The following is a 20697-nucleotide window of genomic DNA, read 5'->3' on the forward strand; positions in this document are numbered from 1 at the left end:
TCAAAGCCTTTTTTTAACTAATTGGAGTCAGCTACGGATCCTGGTCCGCCATTTCACTCTACTAAGGGCTATACCTTTAATAAGGCTATAAGTATTTTTTTACTACTTCCAACCATACCCTTTTGGGTCTACCTTTTTTTTTTTTGAGTTCTACTTGGACTATCTTCATACCTCATAACAAGTGATATACTAAGTATGTGCCAGCCCACTTAAGTCTACTCTTTCTCATATTATCGTCTTCTATTTGGTGTTACACCTAATTTTTTCAAATATATTAATTTATAGTTTTGTCTCTTCTTGTCTTGCCACTCATCCATTTCAACATCCTCTTCTTCGCTCGACTCATTTGTGGGTATATTGTAAATTGATTAAAAATTAAAAAAAATTACAATAGAAACGACAACACAAAGATAAATTTGTCTTATTATTAGCTAATTATTTGTTGGAAATTTTATCAAAATATACCTTATTTTTCAATTATTTAATATTTACTCTTTATTCTAATTAAAAAATATTGCGTATATTGTTTGACATTTTAAAATTAAATGAAAACAAATGATTAAAATATTAAAGAGCTTATTACTTTTAAAAAGGTTTTAAAAATCGTCGAACTGAATCGAAACCGACCAATTCATATTAAGAAGGGGCTGGCCTGGTTTTGCTTAATTATTGCGAACCAACTAGTTGGTCAGTTGTGTCATAGAATCGGGTTCAATTTATTTTTCAATATTTTTAAATTTTTTTGTTTATTATTTTTAAATTTTTTATTCGATAGTTCAATATGCCAGTTCGCCAATATGGACCGCCGATCCGGTTTTAAACCTTGTTTTTTAACGAATTTCTTGTTTCTTCCCTTTTCTGCATATCATCGATTTATTTTTGCTCATCTAAAATAGGTTAACCTAACTTCGAGCACAGGATCTTAAACTAATAAAATCATTTTCAAAATATTAGGGTTTCCATTGTGCACAAGAACGTCTGTTCTTTCTGCTTCTACTAAGCAAGAAGAAGAAAATGGCGAAGAAGAAGAGTAAGCAGAACCCGGTGAACGCTTCACATCAGCTAGAAGCAGAGATGAGAACAACAGAGAACACAGTCCCCGAAGAAGAGAGAGAAGAAGAAGAAGAAAAAATTGCAGAGGAAGAAGAGAGAGAAGTAATGAAGAAGAAGAAGAGAGAGAAGAATAGTGAGAAGAAGAAGAGTAAGAAGAATTTTGGTTCACTACAAGAAGAAGAGGTGAGCAGCATAGAGAAGAAAAAAAGGAAAAGGCAAGAGCCCAAATTAGAAGAGAGAGCTGATGGCTATGAAGAAGAAGAAGAGAGAGAGGAAGAAGCGGGGAAATCTGAGGACGGGGTTGAAAGAGAAGGAGCAGTGGATTGTAGTGAGAGAGAGGAGAGCAGTGGCATGAAAAAGCGGAAGTTGGTGGTCGAGAAGTCCTTGGGAAGTGTGTCGGGGATCATGAGCTCTGTATCTTTTGAAACCTTAGGCCTCTCGGAGCCCACCATGAAGGCTATTCGAGAAATGGGGTTCAGCGACATGACTCAGGTAAGCAGTTGTCTCTCTCTCTCTCTCTATCCCTCTCTTGAACTGGCAAATTTTAACTATCTATTCATCGACTGGCAAACTATATGTAGTTGTATATTGCTGGTCATTTGAAGTGAGTTTCATTTGATTGCATTCCTTGGTGTTCTGGTTTGAAAGACAGAAAAAATTGGCTTGTAATCAGGACTTATCTGTTATATGATGAAGATGCCTATTGTGAATATTTCATAGATTTTTCTACCAAGCTTCTTATTTCTGACATTAGGGTGCATTTTTTTTGTCCTAATATATGGTTATCAACTCTCACCAATAGCCAACTTCCTCAATCGATCACAATTCACCAGAAAGATTTTTTTTTTGTGAAGTTGATGTTACCGATCCGTAATATTCTCTCTCTCTCTCTCTCTCTCTCCTTTTTTTTTAAATTATAAATAGAAAGCTTGATATGCTTGCTTAAAGGCATTGAACTTAAGCTATGACCTTGAAGTTAAGCTCAATTCTGAGCGTTTGTATTTATTCCAAGCAAATACATGATACCTAAGTTGGTTTCAAAGAGATCCTTATTCAGTGGAGCAAGGTTTCAAAACTCGGCTTGGGCTCAAGACTTGGCCCTTGCTCTAGCTGAGTAACTTGGACTCGCCCGAGTTCAGCACCAGTCCACAAAGGTCTTGGGCAAAAAGAAAAAAAGGGAAAAAATAAAAAATACAGAAATGTAATTAAATGAAAAAAACTTAATCAATAACTCAGATAAATTTGGATAACAAATGAGGGACAAATCTATACATTGGCAGATTGGATTGGGTTTAACAAAGAAGCTGCGTTTACCCCCAAAAACCGAGAATTTTCAGGCCAGTCGTCTCAAATTCTAGGCTTCGAATCTAACAAATTAATATGGGGATCTTGTAGAGGGTTGAATCACGTTCAACTATAACCAAATTTCAAAGGATTTAGATCAAAACTGACGGAGAAATCGAAGCATTCATGGATTGGGTAGGGCTTAACCAAAGGACTGTGTTTGTTTCCCAAAAACTGAGAATTTTTGGGCCCAATATCTCATTTTATTGGCTTTGATCCAAGAAATTAGTATAGGGATCTTGTAGAGGGTAGAATCACATTCAACTAGAGCCAAATTTCAACAAATTTGGATAAAAAAATGGAGGAGAAATCTAAGCATTGGTGGATTGGGGTAGGGTTTGACAAAAAAAAAATTTGCTTTTACCCAAAGGGGTGTGGGGGGAGCTCTCACTGCATTGATCAAAATTAATCAAATTCGATCGATTTTGATGAACAATAGAGCTTAATATGGCCCAAACAATAATTTTTTTGATCAATTATTGATTGAAATGGCCAGAAATTACAGCATAAGGCTGTAAAGTCAGCCATGCAAAACATGTTACCCACCTAGCTAGAATATACCCCTAAACTGTGCTCAGTACTCTACCGAGACCGAGTAACATGGCCGAGTCCTAGCCGACAAGGCTGAGTCTTAGAACAATTTAGTAGAGTGAAACTGGTGTTTCAGGAAATCAATTATATTCATTATCGAAAAAGTGTGTCCTAGATGAATTATTAATAACAATAGCAATGTAGTTTATAGTGTGGTTTGTTAGACTTGCTTTTATGGTGTCCCCGTTCGCTATGTTATTCTACACAGCTTTTTGATTTTTGGATATCAAGTTTGACTGAACTTGTGCAGATCCAAGCTGAAGCTCTTCCAGAGCTTCAGAAAGGTACTGATGTGGTTGGAGCAGCAAGAACAGGTTCTGGTAAGACCCTTGCATTCTTGGTGCCAGCTGTTGAAATGTTGTACCATACTCATTTCAATCCTCGAAACGGAACTGGTGTTGTTGTCATTTGTCCAACGAGAGAGCTTGCCATACAGGTGAATTGCTAGCCATTTGTTTGCATTTATTTTTAATTAGACAAAGATAACATGTTCATTCACTGGCAGTTGCTTGATTCTTCAGGGCATAAAATCAAGTGTTATGAAATTCTTTTGTGTTTTTTTGTGGTTGCTATTCTAGTTTCTTTGTTCCAATTCTCCCAGTTCTTGTCTGCATCGTGAACAACTTGCAACCAAAGAAAGCTAGGTTCAACTTCTAAAGGCCTCGTCACACCCTTCCTAGAACCGACTTTGCTCTCCATTCCCCAAAATCATATTTAACTGCCTTATTTCATTAATTCTTTTACTATCATTGTGGATGGATGCTTTAGATTGTCTTATTGATAGGCGTGTAGTTGATTAGTTTGTTTTCTAGGCTTGAAATGGACTTCATGCTTAGAGTTAGACAAACACCGGCTCGTGGATGGGTCTCAATGTTTACATTAGTTCGATAGATTTGATACGTTGTGTTTATGCTCAACTTTATCTATCATGCTTCATTTGGTGATGTGGTTGTACCCTATCTTGGTTGCGTAATTTGAATGATATTTTGGCCAAGGTTCGTCTTTATCACTCGGGTTTCCATCTCTTGTACTTTTACGTTTTCTTTTAAAGATCAAGGTGTATATTGATCATCTAATCATTTAGCTTGAGTTTATGGATAAATCTCTAGTTTCTTTCTAGGGCCTGGTCTTATTTGGTATTCTATCTATGATCTTGGAGACAACAACTTTCCCAATGAAGTCACACTGGAGTAAGTGGTTGATTGGGCTTTTATGATGTATGACAATGGCATTATATTGGGTCAAGGCAGTAGTAGCTGGGTTTTCATAGCACATATCAAGTTCCATTCCAATGTAACCTTGTCGAAAAAAATAAAATAAAATTTGTGGACTGTCTGGGCACGTTCACGAATAGGGAAAATGTTTTCCCCATATGAAGTCTTTTCTCAGGAAATTGATTTTTTTGGAAAATAATTTCCCAGGAAAACATTGTCCTTGTTTAGTAACCTGTCTGAAATTCCCTGGGAAATCTATTTCTTTGATCAAATTTGGGAACTTGTTTTTCATGGAGTGTGGAAAGTACTTTCTTATTCGTTGAAATAGTTCATTTGATTAGATATTGATATTGGAGATCTTTTGAAAACACACCCATCCATAGTAGAAGTAACTGAATGGATAGTTTAGATTATAAGTTCTTGATTTATTATTAATATAAATAACTGCTACTTCTATAAAAAAAAGTATAAGTGGTTTCTTTTGAATAAAGTTAATGAAAGTATTTTTTAATAATATTTAAATATTATTAGTTGTTGTGATTAATAAATTACTTCCATTAAATCAGGTTATTAGTAGGACTATTCCTCTCATTCACATTTTCTCTCTCTCACCCTGTATCTCTCTCTCTCTCTCGCCGGATGAGAATTTACATTGGATTGAGCATTTACCTCATCAATAGCTTGATCTAAAACATGCACACTCTCCCTCACTCAAATATCAATATCTAAGTCAAGAACTTATGGAAAGTAGCTTCTTTTAGCTGTTCATTAAAATATTTCATTTGATTAGGTATTGATTTTTGACCAATAAGGAGATCATTTGAAAATTACCCACCCATATCAGGAGATTAGGGATGGAGATGGGCTGGTTGTCTCAGCCCAGCGTGGTCCTAAAAAGCTAGGGGCTAGGCTACAAAATGTGGACGCAGGGTTGGATCAGGGCAGGACCACACCCAGCCCTTTTTTCCTCGTATTGTTTCTCTTTTGTTTGCTTCTACTATATTGTGCCTACCCTAAAGGGTCTATTACCCTGGCTGGCCCAGCCCAAGCCCAACCCTAAGCAGGATTAACAAAATGAATGGTTCAAATTATAGTTCTAGATTTATTATTAACACCAGTAGTTATTACTTCTCTCAAAGAAAAATTAAGTAGTTATTATTATTAGTAAATTATTTCCGTGAAATCAGGTAGTATTACTTTGCTTCTCACTCTCTTTCTTTCTTTCTCTTTCACCTGTATCTCTCTCTCTCTCTCACTTGCCTAATGAGAACTTACATTGGATTGAGCATTCACCTAATCAATAACTTGAACTAAAACTCTCTCTTTCTTTCTCTCAAAGCATGGAGAGAGCGCCTAATGAGAACTTGCATTGAATTGAGCATTTACCTAATCAATAACATGAACTAAAACTCTCTTTCTTTCTCTTAAAGCATGGAGAGAGCCACCTTGAAAGAATCATCACTCTCAAAAGTGAATTGGGGGATAACTTCTATACCCAATTAGCAAATACCAAGTATCTAAGCTATCACAATCACCTGAGAGTGTGCAAACTTGGAGTTCGGCCAATTACAAGTGGAAATTTATGGGTGTCATATGACGTTAAACTGGATTCAGTGTCTGGGTTTGATAAATGGCAGCAAATCTAGGAAAATGGGTGCATCTGGAATTTCAAAAATAAACCATCCGCAACCACATGAAAGCTGACCCATAAAAGAACCAATGTTGGAACCATGGTCCTCCTTGCCCAACCCATTGTCTATAAATGAGGCGCCAATGGGATTTATAGTTGTATGGATAATCATTCTTCCTATCATGTGCATCACTCTTTAGCATTGGATTAAAGCAACGAGCCCCAGTTAAACTTCCTCCTCTGGCAAAAATGGCCCAGGATGAAAACTAGCAGTTTGGTTCTCCACCAAATCTCTATAATCCAATGGAGCACCAACTCCATCAAGAAAATAATAACCAGATTTCTATTTGGGTTTGAAGAAATAGGTGCATTGCAGGCAGGGAAATCCCAGGAACTGATTGAATTGGGTATGAAATGTGTAAACCATATACTAGTGAAGCTTGATATCCAGCCATTGAAAGCTCACAATAGTTATCGAAATCCATGTTTTCAGGGAAATTTGAGTCTTCAACCCCGCATATTGTCTGGTACAGAAGCCACACCTTCAGTTTTTTGTGGCCTAGGAACAAATGGGTTATCCATTTTCCTCACTCTGAGCTTCTTTTTCAACCCACCTAGTCCACAGTATACTAATTCCTTGGCCTACTTCTTCTATCCTGCAAAATCAAGCATTCCTTATTCAGTCAAAGGAGTCAACTACACAATTTAGCATCCAGAAGGGAATCGCATGATCCATACACACGGCTCTGGAATCTGTAAATATATATTTTTTGAACATGTTTAGCGTCTGTAAATATTATTGTTATGATGCTGGATAAGAGTTACCATGAGTTCTTTCTATGGAAAGAAAAGATTTTGCACACAAGACCACAAAGTCTTTAAAACCACCTTTTAAAAACTCAATCAAGTCTTCTCTCTGACAAGAAGTTGTGGAACCGTTATTATTCTCTATGTGGTGATAGATCCATACACGAAGGTACTATTTCTCTCACTCAAGGCTATCCTTATGCAACATAAACTGCTTAGACTGAATAAATAGCTGAATAAAACCCCCTATCCTTCCAAAAATAAAAATTGAACTTCAACTATATTGAAATTGTATAGATTCAAACCACCAAAAAGCACCAGGTGACTAAATTGAAGCATTTTTCGTGGAAGCCAGTTCAATTCCCTGTAGAAAGCCCCATCTGAAAGCCCATCATTTCGGCTTAGCACAGTGAATCAATGGATCCTGATCCATAGCTTCCAATAAAAGGAAGCTAGCTGTACGATAAGAAGGGCCATGAATTGTGTACTTTCTATAAAAGCAAACATTGAACGTTGAGCTTTTTAGATAAGCAAAAACCATGGTTGGATCACCTATTTTTTTATCCCCGAACAATAGAACCCTTGCTCCAAAGGAGAAGACAAGATGGTTCTTCTTTGGTAAAGAAGTACAAAAGAGTTACCCTAAGGGGCTGTTTGGATACCTGGAAATATATTGTCGATGAAATATATTACGGGCGTAATACATTTCTGGGTAATACATTATCTGCAAATGGATTGTCACTGTTTGGGTAGTATTTAGATGCGACTTGGGAAATACATTGCTATTGTTTGGCTATGTATGGAAGAAATATGAGAAATGCATTACCATCCAAATATGAAAAATATGGCTATGTTTGGCTAACATGAATAGGCTTTTGTTTCAACATGATAAGTCATTAGAATAATATGATTGGAATAACTTTTATTGTGATAAGCCTTATTTTTATTTATTTTTTATATAAATCTTTCAAATGTCTCTCTATATATAATTTCAAATGAGCAATAAATATATGATACCAAAATCAAAATCTTTATGGTACAAGTTAAAAAATGGGAAGAAGTTTGATTAGTAAACTAGAAGGTTTGGTAATTGCAGTAGATTATTTTGAAACATTGGAGGAACTAAAAAGGTATATTATTTCAATTGAGCTTTTACTAATCTCTTATGAGGATTATGTTATGTGAAATTTTTTCTTATGATTGTGTTATGTAATTTCTCATCGCTTACCAATTATTATTTGTATTTTTATATGAGAGCTGATGGCGGAATACAACCCAAATTGGAGATAGAGGGATATAGAAATTTGTTTATTATCATTGCAGTAGAAAATTGTTCATCAAGTTCTACAACTGTTCAAATCAAATTAGATTTGCCCTTACTTTCACTTACCAATTATTAAAATATTTTGTTTCAAATCAATTTAGATTTGCCCTTACTTTCACTTACCTATTATTAAAATTTTTTGTTTTTATATGAGAGTGATGAGGGCTACAACTAAATTGGGGAGCGGAGCGAGGGATGTAGAAATTTTTTTTATGATTGCAGTAGAAAATTGTTTCAAATCAATTTAGATTTCCCTTTTCATATCCCCTACTTTCACTTTCTACTTACCTTAATAATTATATAATATAGAGGGAAATATTTTTTAAGGGGGGATAGGGTAGAGAGATGCACGTGAACAATTTCCAAATATTACTTGTCAACCCCGTAATAAATTTTTCACCCCTCTCCGCGTGTATTAGAATTCGTGATTTTTGGGGAAATATCAGGTAATCTCGGGTAATCTCTTTCCATTTCTTTATTATTAAAATGTACTAAAATTTACCAAATAGTGTAAATGTCATATTTCCTTGTAATCTATTGTCACGTAATAGATTTCCACGTACCCAAACGGCCCCTAAGTATTTATATCCATGAAACTCTAGAAATTATAGATGAAGAGAATAAATTAATGAAATAGGGAAAAATTAGGGTTTACTGTTACTGTATGGTCTAAGGGTTGGAATTGCTTAGCAGAGCTTTTGATGAGTTGTGAACCTTATGACCAGAGCAGTAGTAAAGAGCAAAATGGCAGGATGTGTTTATATAATTCTTAGAAAGCTGGATCTAGATCTCTGGGAGGGAGCGAGGGTATACCCACATCTTGACTTTAAGGCAAAAAAAGCACCAAAATGAGCATCATAATGGAGGGTCAGAATGGGTTCTCCAACCCCATATGTGGAGTGCGAATTTCCACACAAAAACTAAGAGATAATTTTCTCATTTACTACACTAAAAACATTTTCCCAGTTTGCAAGATATGGGAAAAGCTAAATTTCGGGGAAAACATTTGTCCTGTTTGCAAAAGTGCCCTGTGTTCCACACAAAAACTAAGAGATAATTTTCTCATGTACTACACTAAAAACATTTTCCCAGTTTGCAAGACATGGGAAAAGCTAAATTTCGGGGAAAACATTTGTCCTGTTTGCAAAAGTGCCCTGTGTTGGAAGCCTGTTTGAGATGTTGAAGGTTCTTTGGTGATAGCTTTTGTTCTTTGTTACCACAAAGTTGCAGAAGAGAGAACCCTCTTTCTCGGGTTGAGGTTGTTGTCTTAGCAATTATCTTGACCCTTAATTGTTAGGGTGACCCATTTAACATGAGTTATATGAAGAGCATCCTTTTTGTAGAGGTTCTCAGCTGTATGAGAGATTTTGAAGCTTTGTGATCTGCGTCCCTTAGGGGTTCTGATGAGATCAACGATTATGTCGCTAGAAATAGGAGCAGTTATATAGGAGCTGAGTTTGGGCAACATCATTGGACTCCCATGACATTGATGTATTGCATTAGCAATAGTTTAAGTTCACTATAGCCACCTGTTGGAGAAGTAGGAAGGAAATAAGTTTTTCCATGAATGGTTGAAGGAATGGCACTTCTAATACTAACATACTGGCTATAGGTCTGGGTCTTACTTCACACAAATTTTAACTTAATGCAAAATTTAACAAGCTAATATAAAAAGTTGAAAATCATGTTATATTCATCGAAAGCTTCACAAACTATAAAAACCACTTATGAGTTGTGTAGAAACAGTTGCTTTGTTAGTTGTAGAAGAAGTACTCCATTCACCTGTGGTGAGTGCTATATGGTACCCCGTAGGACATCCACCTTCTGTCCTTTGTAACAATAGTGGATATCGCTGTAGTTAGGGTGCTAATCAGGTTGGATTTGGACTTGGAAACTGGACCTGGAGGGTCACATTTGTGCCCATCCTGAACCTATCTGGGTTGCGGGTCTTGCTTGATGTGACCCAGACCAACCTATATGGCTGTGTGTGCACACTTGGGTGTGTGTAGGCATGCATGTCCGCCAGCATCTGGGTTGGGTCCTGGTTGACCTTGACATGGCCTAGTTACAGCCCTAATCATACTTTTCAGTGTTAATCATTTTCTTAGATATGGCTAATTTCTACCATCCATCATTGGAATGTACGGCAAACATTCCTTTGGATCTATATGCATGCACTTCTGGGGCGTGGTATAGTTTCACTAGAGAAATGGTTGCTACATATTGAGTCATTCTTTTTTATGTAGAATCAATTATATTTTGCAAGATGCCTGAGAAGAAGATCTTAGTGCTCATTGAATGTTCGAAAATCATGTGCAACATAGTCTGAAGCACTTTAATGCAGTTGGCCTTTACCGTTTCTATTGATTCTGGGCATGCATGTGTTATGGATTATGGTGCTTTGAAATATATTGTTATCTTAGATGTTTGTCATTAACCATGCTAAACTCTGCATTCTTTAAATTCTACAGACCCATTCTGTTGCGAGTGACCTTATGAAGTACCACACTCAAACTCATGGATTGGTTATTGGTGGTTCAGCTCGTAGAGGAGAAGCAGAGCGCCTTGTGAAGGGAGTAAATCTATTGGTTGCAACTCCTGGAAGGCTTCTAGATCATCTTCAATCTACTAAAGGATTCATATACAAAAATTTAAAAGTAAGTTAACTTTTAAAGTTTTTTGGATTTATTGTGCGTGCTTCTAAATTGTCACCCTTTATCTTAAGGTGAAGTCTGTGGACTAAACTCAAACTTGGATTCAAAATTTCAGACTCACCCGTTGATTGTGTGGAGTTTTCTGGTCAATTCATTGTTAAACTTGTTTGAAACCGAAGGAATCAAAATATTGGTCAAAATCTCTGTCAAAACTCTAAGACTGCCAAATCTTAGTTTCCTTGACGAGTCTCCCTGAGTATTGACAACAAGACTGGGGGAAACCATGTCTAGTAGTTTTAAAACTTGTCAGAGTGGTGATGGGGTCAACTTAGCACGTTCTCGAACCATGATAGAGCTATATCCAATTTCAGATATTTCTTTTTCTTTTCGTTTTTGGCTGATACATACTATTGTTTATGTGTTTACTTTTTTGTTTAGAATATTTGAGTCTTCAAAGTGTGTATGTTTTGCCCCTTCTTCTTGAACAAAGCTATAAATGTTCTTACATACTACAGGAAAACAAGTATGATTGGTGATGTTGTGGTATACAATGTTTAACCATCAGGTGGTGGGCGAATCGCACAACTAACATTTTTTGTTTCTCTTGATTAGGTGGTTAGGGTGGTCATCCACAATGTAACGTCAAGGTTCCAATCACACGACTTACCCACCTACCTCCCCTAACAAAAAAAGGGGGAGAAACCCTAGAGTATTATCATATTGAGAGTCTTTAGAAGTAGTTGTTTCTGTTGATTTTGTATCACATAGTAGGTTATTGATCTTGCTAGCCTCTATGCTGTATTAGGTATACGATACACATGACTAGCCCACGTAAGTCGAAGGGCCTATTTGGTACGCATGAAAATACTTCCCGGGAAGCATTTTCGTGTGAATAAACTTCCTCATGTGATTAGGTGTGGGAGTTTTTTCACACTAATTAGTCCCAGTACATTTTGTAACACTCACACCAATTGGCTGCCAGTTGGTGTGAAATACTTCTTAGAAAGCATTTTCACGTGAATAAACTCACTCATGTGATTAGGTGTGGGAGTTTTTTCAAACTAATTGGTCCAAGTACATTTTGTCACACTCACACCAATTGGCCGCCAGTTGGTGTGAAAATACTCCAAGAAGTGTTTTCATGTGTACCAAATTTGTCCTAAGATGAGAGAAAATAGACTTAGGTGCGCTGGCCATGTGTAGCCTAGACCTAATACAACACCAGTTAGGAGTTGTGATTTGGTTCAAGTGGAAGGCTCTAAAAGGACAAGGAGAAGGCCAAAAAAGGCATGGTAGAGGTAGTGAGATAAGATATGGTAACTTTTGGTCTTACTGAGGGTATGACTCTTGAAGTCTTGATAGAGAAGAATGGAGGAACATGAGTTATGTAGCCGACCCCAAATAATTAGGATAAAGCTTGGATGATGATGATGATGATCCTTCTAGCCTTTAGGAGTTAGCTTTAAATCTTTGAATATAATTCCATTTTTATGTTGCCAGCCTGCCATTGCAATCTTATGCACACTAGTTGTGTCCCATTACATTTTCTTAGGAGTATTTCCCTTGTATTAAAATTCTATGCTGTTCTGAAATGAATGTAGTTTTGAATGTAGTTTTTAATGCTTGCTTTTGTTCTACCAACTGGGAAACAGATATTGGCTACTGGATGATTGTATTATTTCTTCAGCGGAAAGTATCTTACTCAGATTCTACACCAATGAAAAATGTTGTAGCCCATTCATCATTCATTTATTTGTTTATTTTGATACTTTGTATTGTGCTATGGTTTAGTATAATTTTTTTCTTTAGTGTTCTATTATGAAGTTTTATAAGTCTCATTTCTGGTTTATACCATGGCCACTGACAAAACTCACTTTCGCTAGAAACTCCACCACCATACCAGCATTTTTTTTTTTGATAACTGTTTAACTTTTGTATTGCTGTGAAGAAGTGGGGGTACAAGGTTATTCCAGGAGAGACTCCTGGTAAAAAAGAATGGGTTAAGGGAGCGTATACAAGATGGGGTTATAAACTTTTCCCTTACATCTTGTGACCCGTATACAAAATGGGGTTATATGATTTTCCCTTACATCATGTACAGTAGTGCCTAAAAAAAGAGAAAAAGAAAACCCAAAACCCTGCCGAGGGGAGATAACATGTCGTGTGCACCACCATACCACCATTGACAAACCAACCTCCTCTAGGAGTATAATCATGCTCATATGCAAGTCATCTTCTTGACCCCTCCATGCTGCCTCCTGTCGTTTGGCCTTGCTTAGTTTTTATAATTTTACTTGTTCCGGTTGAGCTCACAGTGTATACCTTTATGTTCCTTCCGTATATTTCTTATTCTCTGTTTATATTGATAGCTTGTACTGGGCTAATTACCCACAAAGCCTATTGCTTGTTTGTATATTAAGTGTCTCAAATTTTAGATATTTAAAAGGCCTTTGTTCATTTTAACCTCTGTTTTTGTTGAAACTGTTGCCATTTTTAGCTAAATGTTGAGTTAGCATATGTTGGCTTTTTATCATATATAATGAGAAGATTTTGGTTATAGTAATATCTGCTCGTTACTGCAGTTTCTTATAATTGATGAAGCTGACCGTTTATTGGAGGCGAACTTTGAGGAGGAGATGAAGCAAATCATTAAAATTCTTCCAAAGGTCTAAATTGGATTTTGTTTCTAGCATCATTTATAAATCTTTAAATATATATTCTTGCAATCGATATTGTGAATGTAAGTTATGAGATGCATCGTATCTAATCATGTTCCTCATCCTGGCCCTACCTTTGCAGAATAGACAAACGGCTCTTCTTTCGGCTACCCAGACTAAAAAGGTGTCTTAACCTACATGAAATTAACTTGGATCCCATGGTTCTATGCTTTTTGTCACAATCTTAAAAGCCCTATATGGAATATTCTTGTTATGCTTGATGTATCACAGGTGGAAGACCTCATAACCTTGTCACTGAAGACCAATCGAAAGTATATTGATGTAGAAACTGGGAGGTCAAAGGTAGAAGTTTTTACATTAATTCGATTCCTTCCGAGACTCAGCAAAGGGAAAGCATGCTATCGCTATGGTCCAGTAGACTACAGAAAACCATTGTCTATCAAGGTCATTGACAGCCAAGTGAAATAATGGGCAACAATGGAGAGCAAGTGGACACAACTTTGTGATTATCTCCTATTCTAGTGGTTCACTCTCCATCACCATCCATCCTTACGTGGAACAGTCATGACCCAAAGAGGCCCATGGTTTTACATAGTCTCCTGGACTATATAACTTACTGTTCTCTTTTAGAAAATGATGGTGACCATAACCACATCGAAAATGCAGGTCACTGTAGATGGGCTTGAGCAAGGCTATTGCGTGGTTCCAAGTGCAAAGAGGTTCACTGTTCTCTACTCCTTCCTGAAGAGGAATCCATCAAAGAAAGTGATGGTTTTCTTCTCATCCTGCAACTCAGTGAAATATCACTCCGAGCTCCTCAATTACATTGGGGTCTCATGTCTTGACATCCATGGAAAACAGAAGCAACAGAAAAGGACCTCCACCTTCTTTGAATTTTGCAAGATGGAGAAGGGTTTTCTGTTATGTACCGATGTTGCAGCTCGAGGACTCGATATTCCTGCCGTGGTTTGTTCCTTGATACCATGTTAAGCATTTCCGGGGTTCTTCTCTCTTCCTTTTTGGGGAAGTGGACCATAATCCAATAGAAAGAACCATAGTCCATTGGGTCATGACCCCAATGGTGGGCTCCACTCTCTTACATCATATTTCGTCATTTCATTGACTGGTTGTTGCCCAATGGACATGGTTCTCCATTGCCATGTTGGACTATGGTATGGTAATATACTTTTCCTTTTCACAATACTTTTCTGTGTTTTGTGAGAGGAAATATCCAGTTAGCTTTTGTGATGCAGGATTGGATTGTCCAGTACGACCCCCCTGATGACCCAAAGGTACAGAGTCTTGAATCTTCTTCATCAAATACTTTTTGTTTCTTGTACTTATTTTGTCGAAAATTTATCAAATTTACCCACTAGAGATGAACAAATAAACACTTCAACCTATATCTTTTGATTCGATTTCAAAATAACCATAAACAAAGTATACCCTTTAGTTAGAATAGTTCCAAAAGGGTAAAACGTTAAATAGTTAAACTCTTATAGGTATTTTGATAAATTTCCCTTTTGCTGGTGCGGTGCAGGAGTATATTCATCGTGTTGGTCGAACTGCTCGTGGGGAAGGTGGAAGGGGCCGTGCACTGATGTTTCTGATACCAGAGGAGTTGCTGTTTCTCCAATACTTGAAGGTCTCACTTATCCACTTTGCTAAATTGAGTGGATGCTTTCATTTAAAATAGGAGTGACATAATTAATGGGTTTCCATTTCTTTCTCCTGTAACTAAATTTCTGGTGCTTTGCCACTTCCAGGCTGCCAGAGTTCAAGTAAAGCCATATGAATTTAACGAGAAAAAGGTGGCTAACGTGCAGTCTCACCTGGTACTCTTATAAATGCTTTAACTGACGTGTTTTAATCTTTTAGTTTTGTTTGTTTGGTGTAATCCTGACTTTGCTAGGGAAACCCAATATACAATTGTATTTTTTTTCTAGATAATATGATATACGTGTTCATATTGCAGGAAAAAATGGTGGGGAACAATTATTACCTGCTGAAGTCTGCAAAAGAGGCCTATAGGTCATATATATTGGCCTATAACTCGCATTCCATGAAGGATATATTTAATGTTCATCGTCTCGATCTCCAGGTGCTCGTGATAATAACATTTCTTGTTTGCAAACCTTTATAGAAAGGAAAATTGTTCATGTGGGCTGGACTGCATTTCTACAATATGTGGTCCCAAGATATAAAGCATCCATCTTAAAGATGGATGCAAATAGGTGCTCCATCTAAAAACAATTGAAACTAATGGTCGAGATGTTTTTTTCATAAAATCATTTTTTTATTTCTTAAAATTTATTTATTTATTTATTTAATATTCATGATCTATGTGTTAGAGATTACATGTCCTTAAAATTTGGGTCCAAAAATCCATCTTAAAAATAGATTTTTAAGAGTCGATTCATTTCTACAATGGACTCATAGAAACTGTCCTTATAGAAAATATACATTATTGTTGTCAATTGCTTCCTTCTGTGTTTTACTTTTTGGTAGAGAGATGAAGTCTTTGTGGAACCTCTATTGCAGGCAGTGGCTGCTTCCTTCTGTTTTAGCTCCCCACCGAAGATGAACCTGACCATAGATAGCAGTGCTTCCAAATTCAGGAAGAAGTCTGGGAAATCTAAAGGCAATCGACACGGGATCAGTGAAGAGAACCCTTATGGGAAAATTAATAATAAGAAGGATTCCAGACAGTATGTGAGGTATTAGAAAGCAAGGGGTTAGTCGCGAGAAGATGATAGATTCTCTTTCGCCGGCTTTGCGTAAGCATTCAATTTTGTTATTTGGTTTTGCTAGTTATGATCCATGTCCTGTATTTTTTTTTTCTTTTTGGTGTGGTTCATTAGTAGGAATCGAACTTGAGGTGTACCATTGCTTGAAGTCAACTGCTAACCATCCGAGCCCAAGCACGATTCCTGTTGGGTCACTCAAGCCCAAGCATGATTCCTATTATGTTGTGTATTTAGTCATTGCATTTGATATGTACATGGGGATTGTGGGTCCCATTGCAAATTTTGGCTCATAATCCGTGGTAATTTATTAGTGCTTATGAGTTGTATCAACCTTTTACCATGATATTGAGATGTATAAAGGAACCATACTTAATCTCCACCATCCATTGTCAAAAGTGGATAGATACCCCTTTCTAAGATTGGTGTTTGTTATACACAATGTCCGATGTAAATCCCGATCGAGGTTGGCAGGTAAGTGGACCAATTTCCTTTTGTCCCGATCGAGGTTGGCAAGAAACGGATCGGTGACTCGAATCAGTTATACCTATACTTGTGTTAGATCGGAGAATCAGTGGTTCGGATCGTAGAATCGGCGAAATCGGTAATTTGTCTCAGTTTTTTCTGTAAAAGATCTCTATAAATATTTAAAAATAGCTTTTTTTAGTTTTTAAAGATATTAAGAGTGATGCACTATGTAGTTCACTATTTATAAAAATATATGAATATTGAGATGTTTCTTTATTTGGATGTCTGTATAATTATCGATAAATCATTGAAATTTCTTAAAAAAAACGTTTCTTATGTTTTCCAAAGAAATTGAGGCATTACATTGTAGATTTTGATTATTTCATTGAAAATATATAAATTCATTGGGAATGTATTTCATGCCTCAGTGCTTGTTGACCATTATAGCTATTTTCAAATGAAGTGGATTTCTCTTACTCATTTTCTTTTTATTTTGTATTTTTATAATCTCCATTACTGCTTGTGCCGGTAAATATAGGGTTTTTGCCTAGTTATTTATTATTTTTTTAAAAAAAAAAAATTTAATTTAGTATTTTTCAATGTTTTAAAAAACGGTCCGCCTGGCACTTGCCTAAACCCAGGCTGCCCTACACGAGCAGATGTATCTGGGCGGGCGCCCAGGCAGGTTAGGCGTTTTTCGTTTTTTTTAAATTACGGGCGCTCGAGGTTCTGGGCACCAACTTAGGCGCCCGCCTAGGTGTTTGGGCACCAGGCAGGTCGCTTAGGGGCCGTCTACCGTTTTTTTAAACCTTGGTATTTTTAGAAAAATAGCTAGAAATAACAAAAAAAGGAAAAATCTAAATAGTAAATTAATAATATACATAATACAACGAGTTATTTTAGATAAGATAGTCTATTCAAGATAAAACTAAAGGGAAAATTTCGCATAGACCTTTAATTCCCTTTCGTATTTTAATTCCCTTTCGTATTTCATGGTAGACTTTCTTTCTATTTTGCTTTCAAGCGATAGAAAAAACCCTCAAATATTTCAACATACCCTCTCATTTCTTTTCTCTCACGTTTATTCACTTTTGAATGTAAAAATTAATTCAATAAATTGTTTATTCCATTTCAATAGAAAAGTTTTTTTTTTTAACGTTTATTCACTTTTGACCACAAAAACTAGTCCAACAAATTGGTTTATTCCATTTCAATTTAAATTTTTTTTTAAAAAGGACAAAATAAAGTTAAAAAGGTTTTTGGATTGAAATGGAATAAAACAATTTGTTAGGTTAGTTTTTGTATTAAAAAATAAATAAACGTGGAAGAGAAGAGAGGAGGGGGGACAGTGAAAATATTCGAAGGTTTTTTTATACAGCTTGAAAGAAAAATAGGAGGGTTTAATGTGAAATAAGATGGGAAATTAGGGATTTGTACGATATTTTTCTTAAAATCAATACCGGTCTAAGTTTTGTGTTCGATAAAAAAAAAAAAAAAAGACTTTAAATGAAAACTCCACTAGTTTTGTGTTTAAAAAAACGACTTTAAATGGGAACTCCACCTTAAAGTACAACTTTGTACTCTCCCGTGTAAAAAAAATGAGTTCCAACCCAAAGGTTGGAACTTAAAATGGGTAGTTGGTTTAAGACTTATCCCTGAACTTCTTCGTGCTGCCCCTGATAACCCTACTCCTCTCCGTCCCTTTCTTCCCATCGCCGTTGGGCACCCCTCTCTTCCCACTTTCGCCACTGAGCAGCCCCTGTTTGCAGCACCACCCCTCTCCTCGAGTTCAGCCCTGAACCAGCCCTCTATTCGCAGCACGACCCTTCTCTTCGAGTTCAGCCCTGAGCCAGCCCTCTGTTCGCAGCTTCTCTCCTCTTTCAAAGCTTCCTATTTTCCCAAAAACCCATTGTTATCAAATACGAGTTTCAGAGGCCAAACCTTAATAATTCTCTTCAATCAAAAACCCAAACCTTTACGTGATTTCAGAAAACTTTCTGGGTCACCAGTTTTTTACGCGGAGCTTCGTCCTCTTGATTTAACTGAAGATAATGTTAAGCGAGTCTTAATGGATGCCAAATCAGAGGCAAGTAACCATTAATCATTTGATCCATTTTTTTATTGATCACTTGAGAAGTTACACTATGCTGAAAAAATCAAGTTGTAAATGAACTCAAAGGTATTGGTTTTTTCTGATTTATTTATTCTTTTTGAACTTAGTTTCATTGATGACCATGAAATCCATCGCATTTAATGATAAAAAATGTAGGCATATTTGTAAAGAGTCACTATGAGGCAATGTAGCTATGTTGAATGAAATTTAGATTAATTTTGATGAACTCTGATGTATAAATAATCTGCTTTTTTCTTCTGTGGAACATTATTTATGTATTAAAATGTTGCAATGGAGTCAGTGATTTGATGAATTAGTGATGAATTTTGTAATAGTACAAGTGAGCTCTGCATCACTAATAATCATAGGAGGATTATTATGAACTCTATTACAGTGCATCAGCTGAGTTCATCCGTAAATGATGCAGAGCTGACTTCTTCTACTGCTGCTGCTACCAATGTCTGAAAACACGGTGAATCCAACTATGTCCCACCTGAGTTAACTCGGACTGGGAACGCTGCTGAGTCCGCATTCAAAACCATTGGATCTGCGAGTCTTGATGGTCCTTATTAAACTTTTAACTAAGTTGAGTTGCTTGACTCGAGCTCTGGGCCCTAGTGAGTCCCAACCCGAGTCCTTGCCTTAAAACATCGACCACTGTGGCTGCTACTACTATGGATTTAGTTAAATAGTTAAGGAACCTTAATTAAATGAGTCACTTAACCAAATCTCAGCATTAGAAAGATGAAGAAATATAAGAAAAATTTTCAGGAATTCTCCAATGGTACGTTTCAAATCATATATTTTACTCTGATATTTAAAAAATGAAAGAAAAAAGAGAAGAATGGTCAGACGTGTTATATGAGGTGTATCAATGCCTTGATAAAGTTGTAGAGTTTATCTAGTGAAGTGATGTGAGGTTAGAATGCATAGATGTTGGTCAAACTGGCCGCAAATTTCTGCAGTAAAAACCATTATTTTCTCTTTGTTTCTCTTTTTTTTGCTCTGCTAGATGTATGGTGCGAGAATAACTAGTGAGATGTTCTAAATTAGAGATTATAATGAGCGAGAACGAACAACTTTCACTTGAATGAGAATGTGTACATATACAAAAAATATTGATGATATAAGGAATACTGCCCCTTAGTGGTAAAGAAATGTAAAAATGAAAGAAGAATACTATGCCTGTTATGATGATCATGATCCAAATTCTTTACTCTCTCTGAGAATTGTTTTTTGAGAACTATACTGCATTGTGAGGCATTTGGACTGAGCATTCCCTTGGTCTCTGAAAAATGAAAATGATTTTTCCCGTACTCTCATAATATACCTCCTTTTGAGCTGCACATCATTTGATGGTAGTCTCTCTTAATCATTTAATTTTGTCATGGAAGACTGGACTAAATACTACTGCACTTCTATTGTCATTCTTGAACAATTCCTATCTCTTTCGAAAGAGCATGAATCCAAATCAATTCACACAGGTGGCGACTCATATTTAGCTCTTGCACTTGAGGTTGACATTGTGCTTTCTAGTTCCAAAAGAGAACAGTGGAATCCTCTTAACTGAGAACTATATTGTACCTTAGAATTTGGAAACTAATATTCAAGCAAACCATATACAATATCACAAAAGTGGGGAAAAGAAAAGCATGGAAAAGAAAAGCATGCATGAACTTTAATATCATGTGAGATATCTAGATCAATTATCATCAATGCTCTCACCTTAGTCCTTGGCAATTTGGCTTCCTGCTTGAGGAATTAAGTTGGTTTGGTTTGCTAACATTCCATTTTTGATCAAATATTAGTGGGGCATCATTTTATTGATATGAATGGATTATCCTTATCGGATCTTGAAAACACAACAGATAATAACTATCAAAGGTTAATATAGTTTCGTGTAAGAGAAAAAGTAACTATGTTACTTGAACTATTTATATGAAGGCTTGTTCATCCTTAATTACCATTATCTTCTGCATATACAAGTAAAAAATGTTATTTCATGCCTTATCAAACATCTTTACAATCCACCGCAAGTTTAAAGATGCTTGATTAAACTAGATGTTGGTGAATTATT

At 36.3% G+C, this 20697-nt stretch overlaps 1 protein-coding gene and 1 long non-coding RNA gene across 2 annotated transcripts; both read left to right on the plus strand.

The window, feature by feature from the left end:
* The first annotated feature begins 967 nt into the window (after positions 1-967).
* On the plus strand, positions 968-16421 carry LOC18429252 (P-loop containing nucleoside triphosphate hydrolases superfamily protein). Its single transcript, XM_011623226.3, has 12 exons — positions 968-1545; positions 3239-3424; positions 10435-10620; positions 13200-13283; positions 13417-13458; positions 13566-13637; positions 13962-14261; positions 14549-14587; positions 14836-14940; positions 15062-15130; positions 15271-15396; positions 15837-16421. Exons 1-12 carry the CDS (start codon positions 1015-1017, stop codon positions 16017-16019), a joined length of 1923 nt encoding a protein of 640 aa, XP_011621528.1. The 5' UTR covers positions 968-1014; the 3' UTR covers positions 16020-16421.
* A 1669-nt stretch (positions 16422-18090) lies between these two features.
* Positions 18091-19778, plus strand: LOC148782955 (uncharacterized). Its single transcript, XR_016051630.1, has 2 exons — positions 18091-18593; positions 19048-19778. It is a non-coding gene; the product is annotated as an uncharacterized LOC148782955 (long non-coding RNA).
* Positions 19779-20697: the final 919 nt, after the last annotated feature.

This window comes from Amborella trichopoda, chromosome 3 (assembly GCF_054954075.1).
Source record: "Amborella trichopoda isolate Santa Cruz 75 chromosome 3, AtrichopodaSantaCruz75HAP2 v2.0, whole genome shotgun sequence".
Taxonomy (NCBI): domain Eukaryota; kingdom Viridiplantae; phylum Streptophyta; class Magnoliopsida; order Amborellales; family Amborellaceae; genus Amborella; species Amborella trichopoda.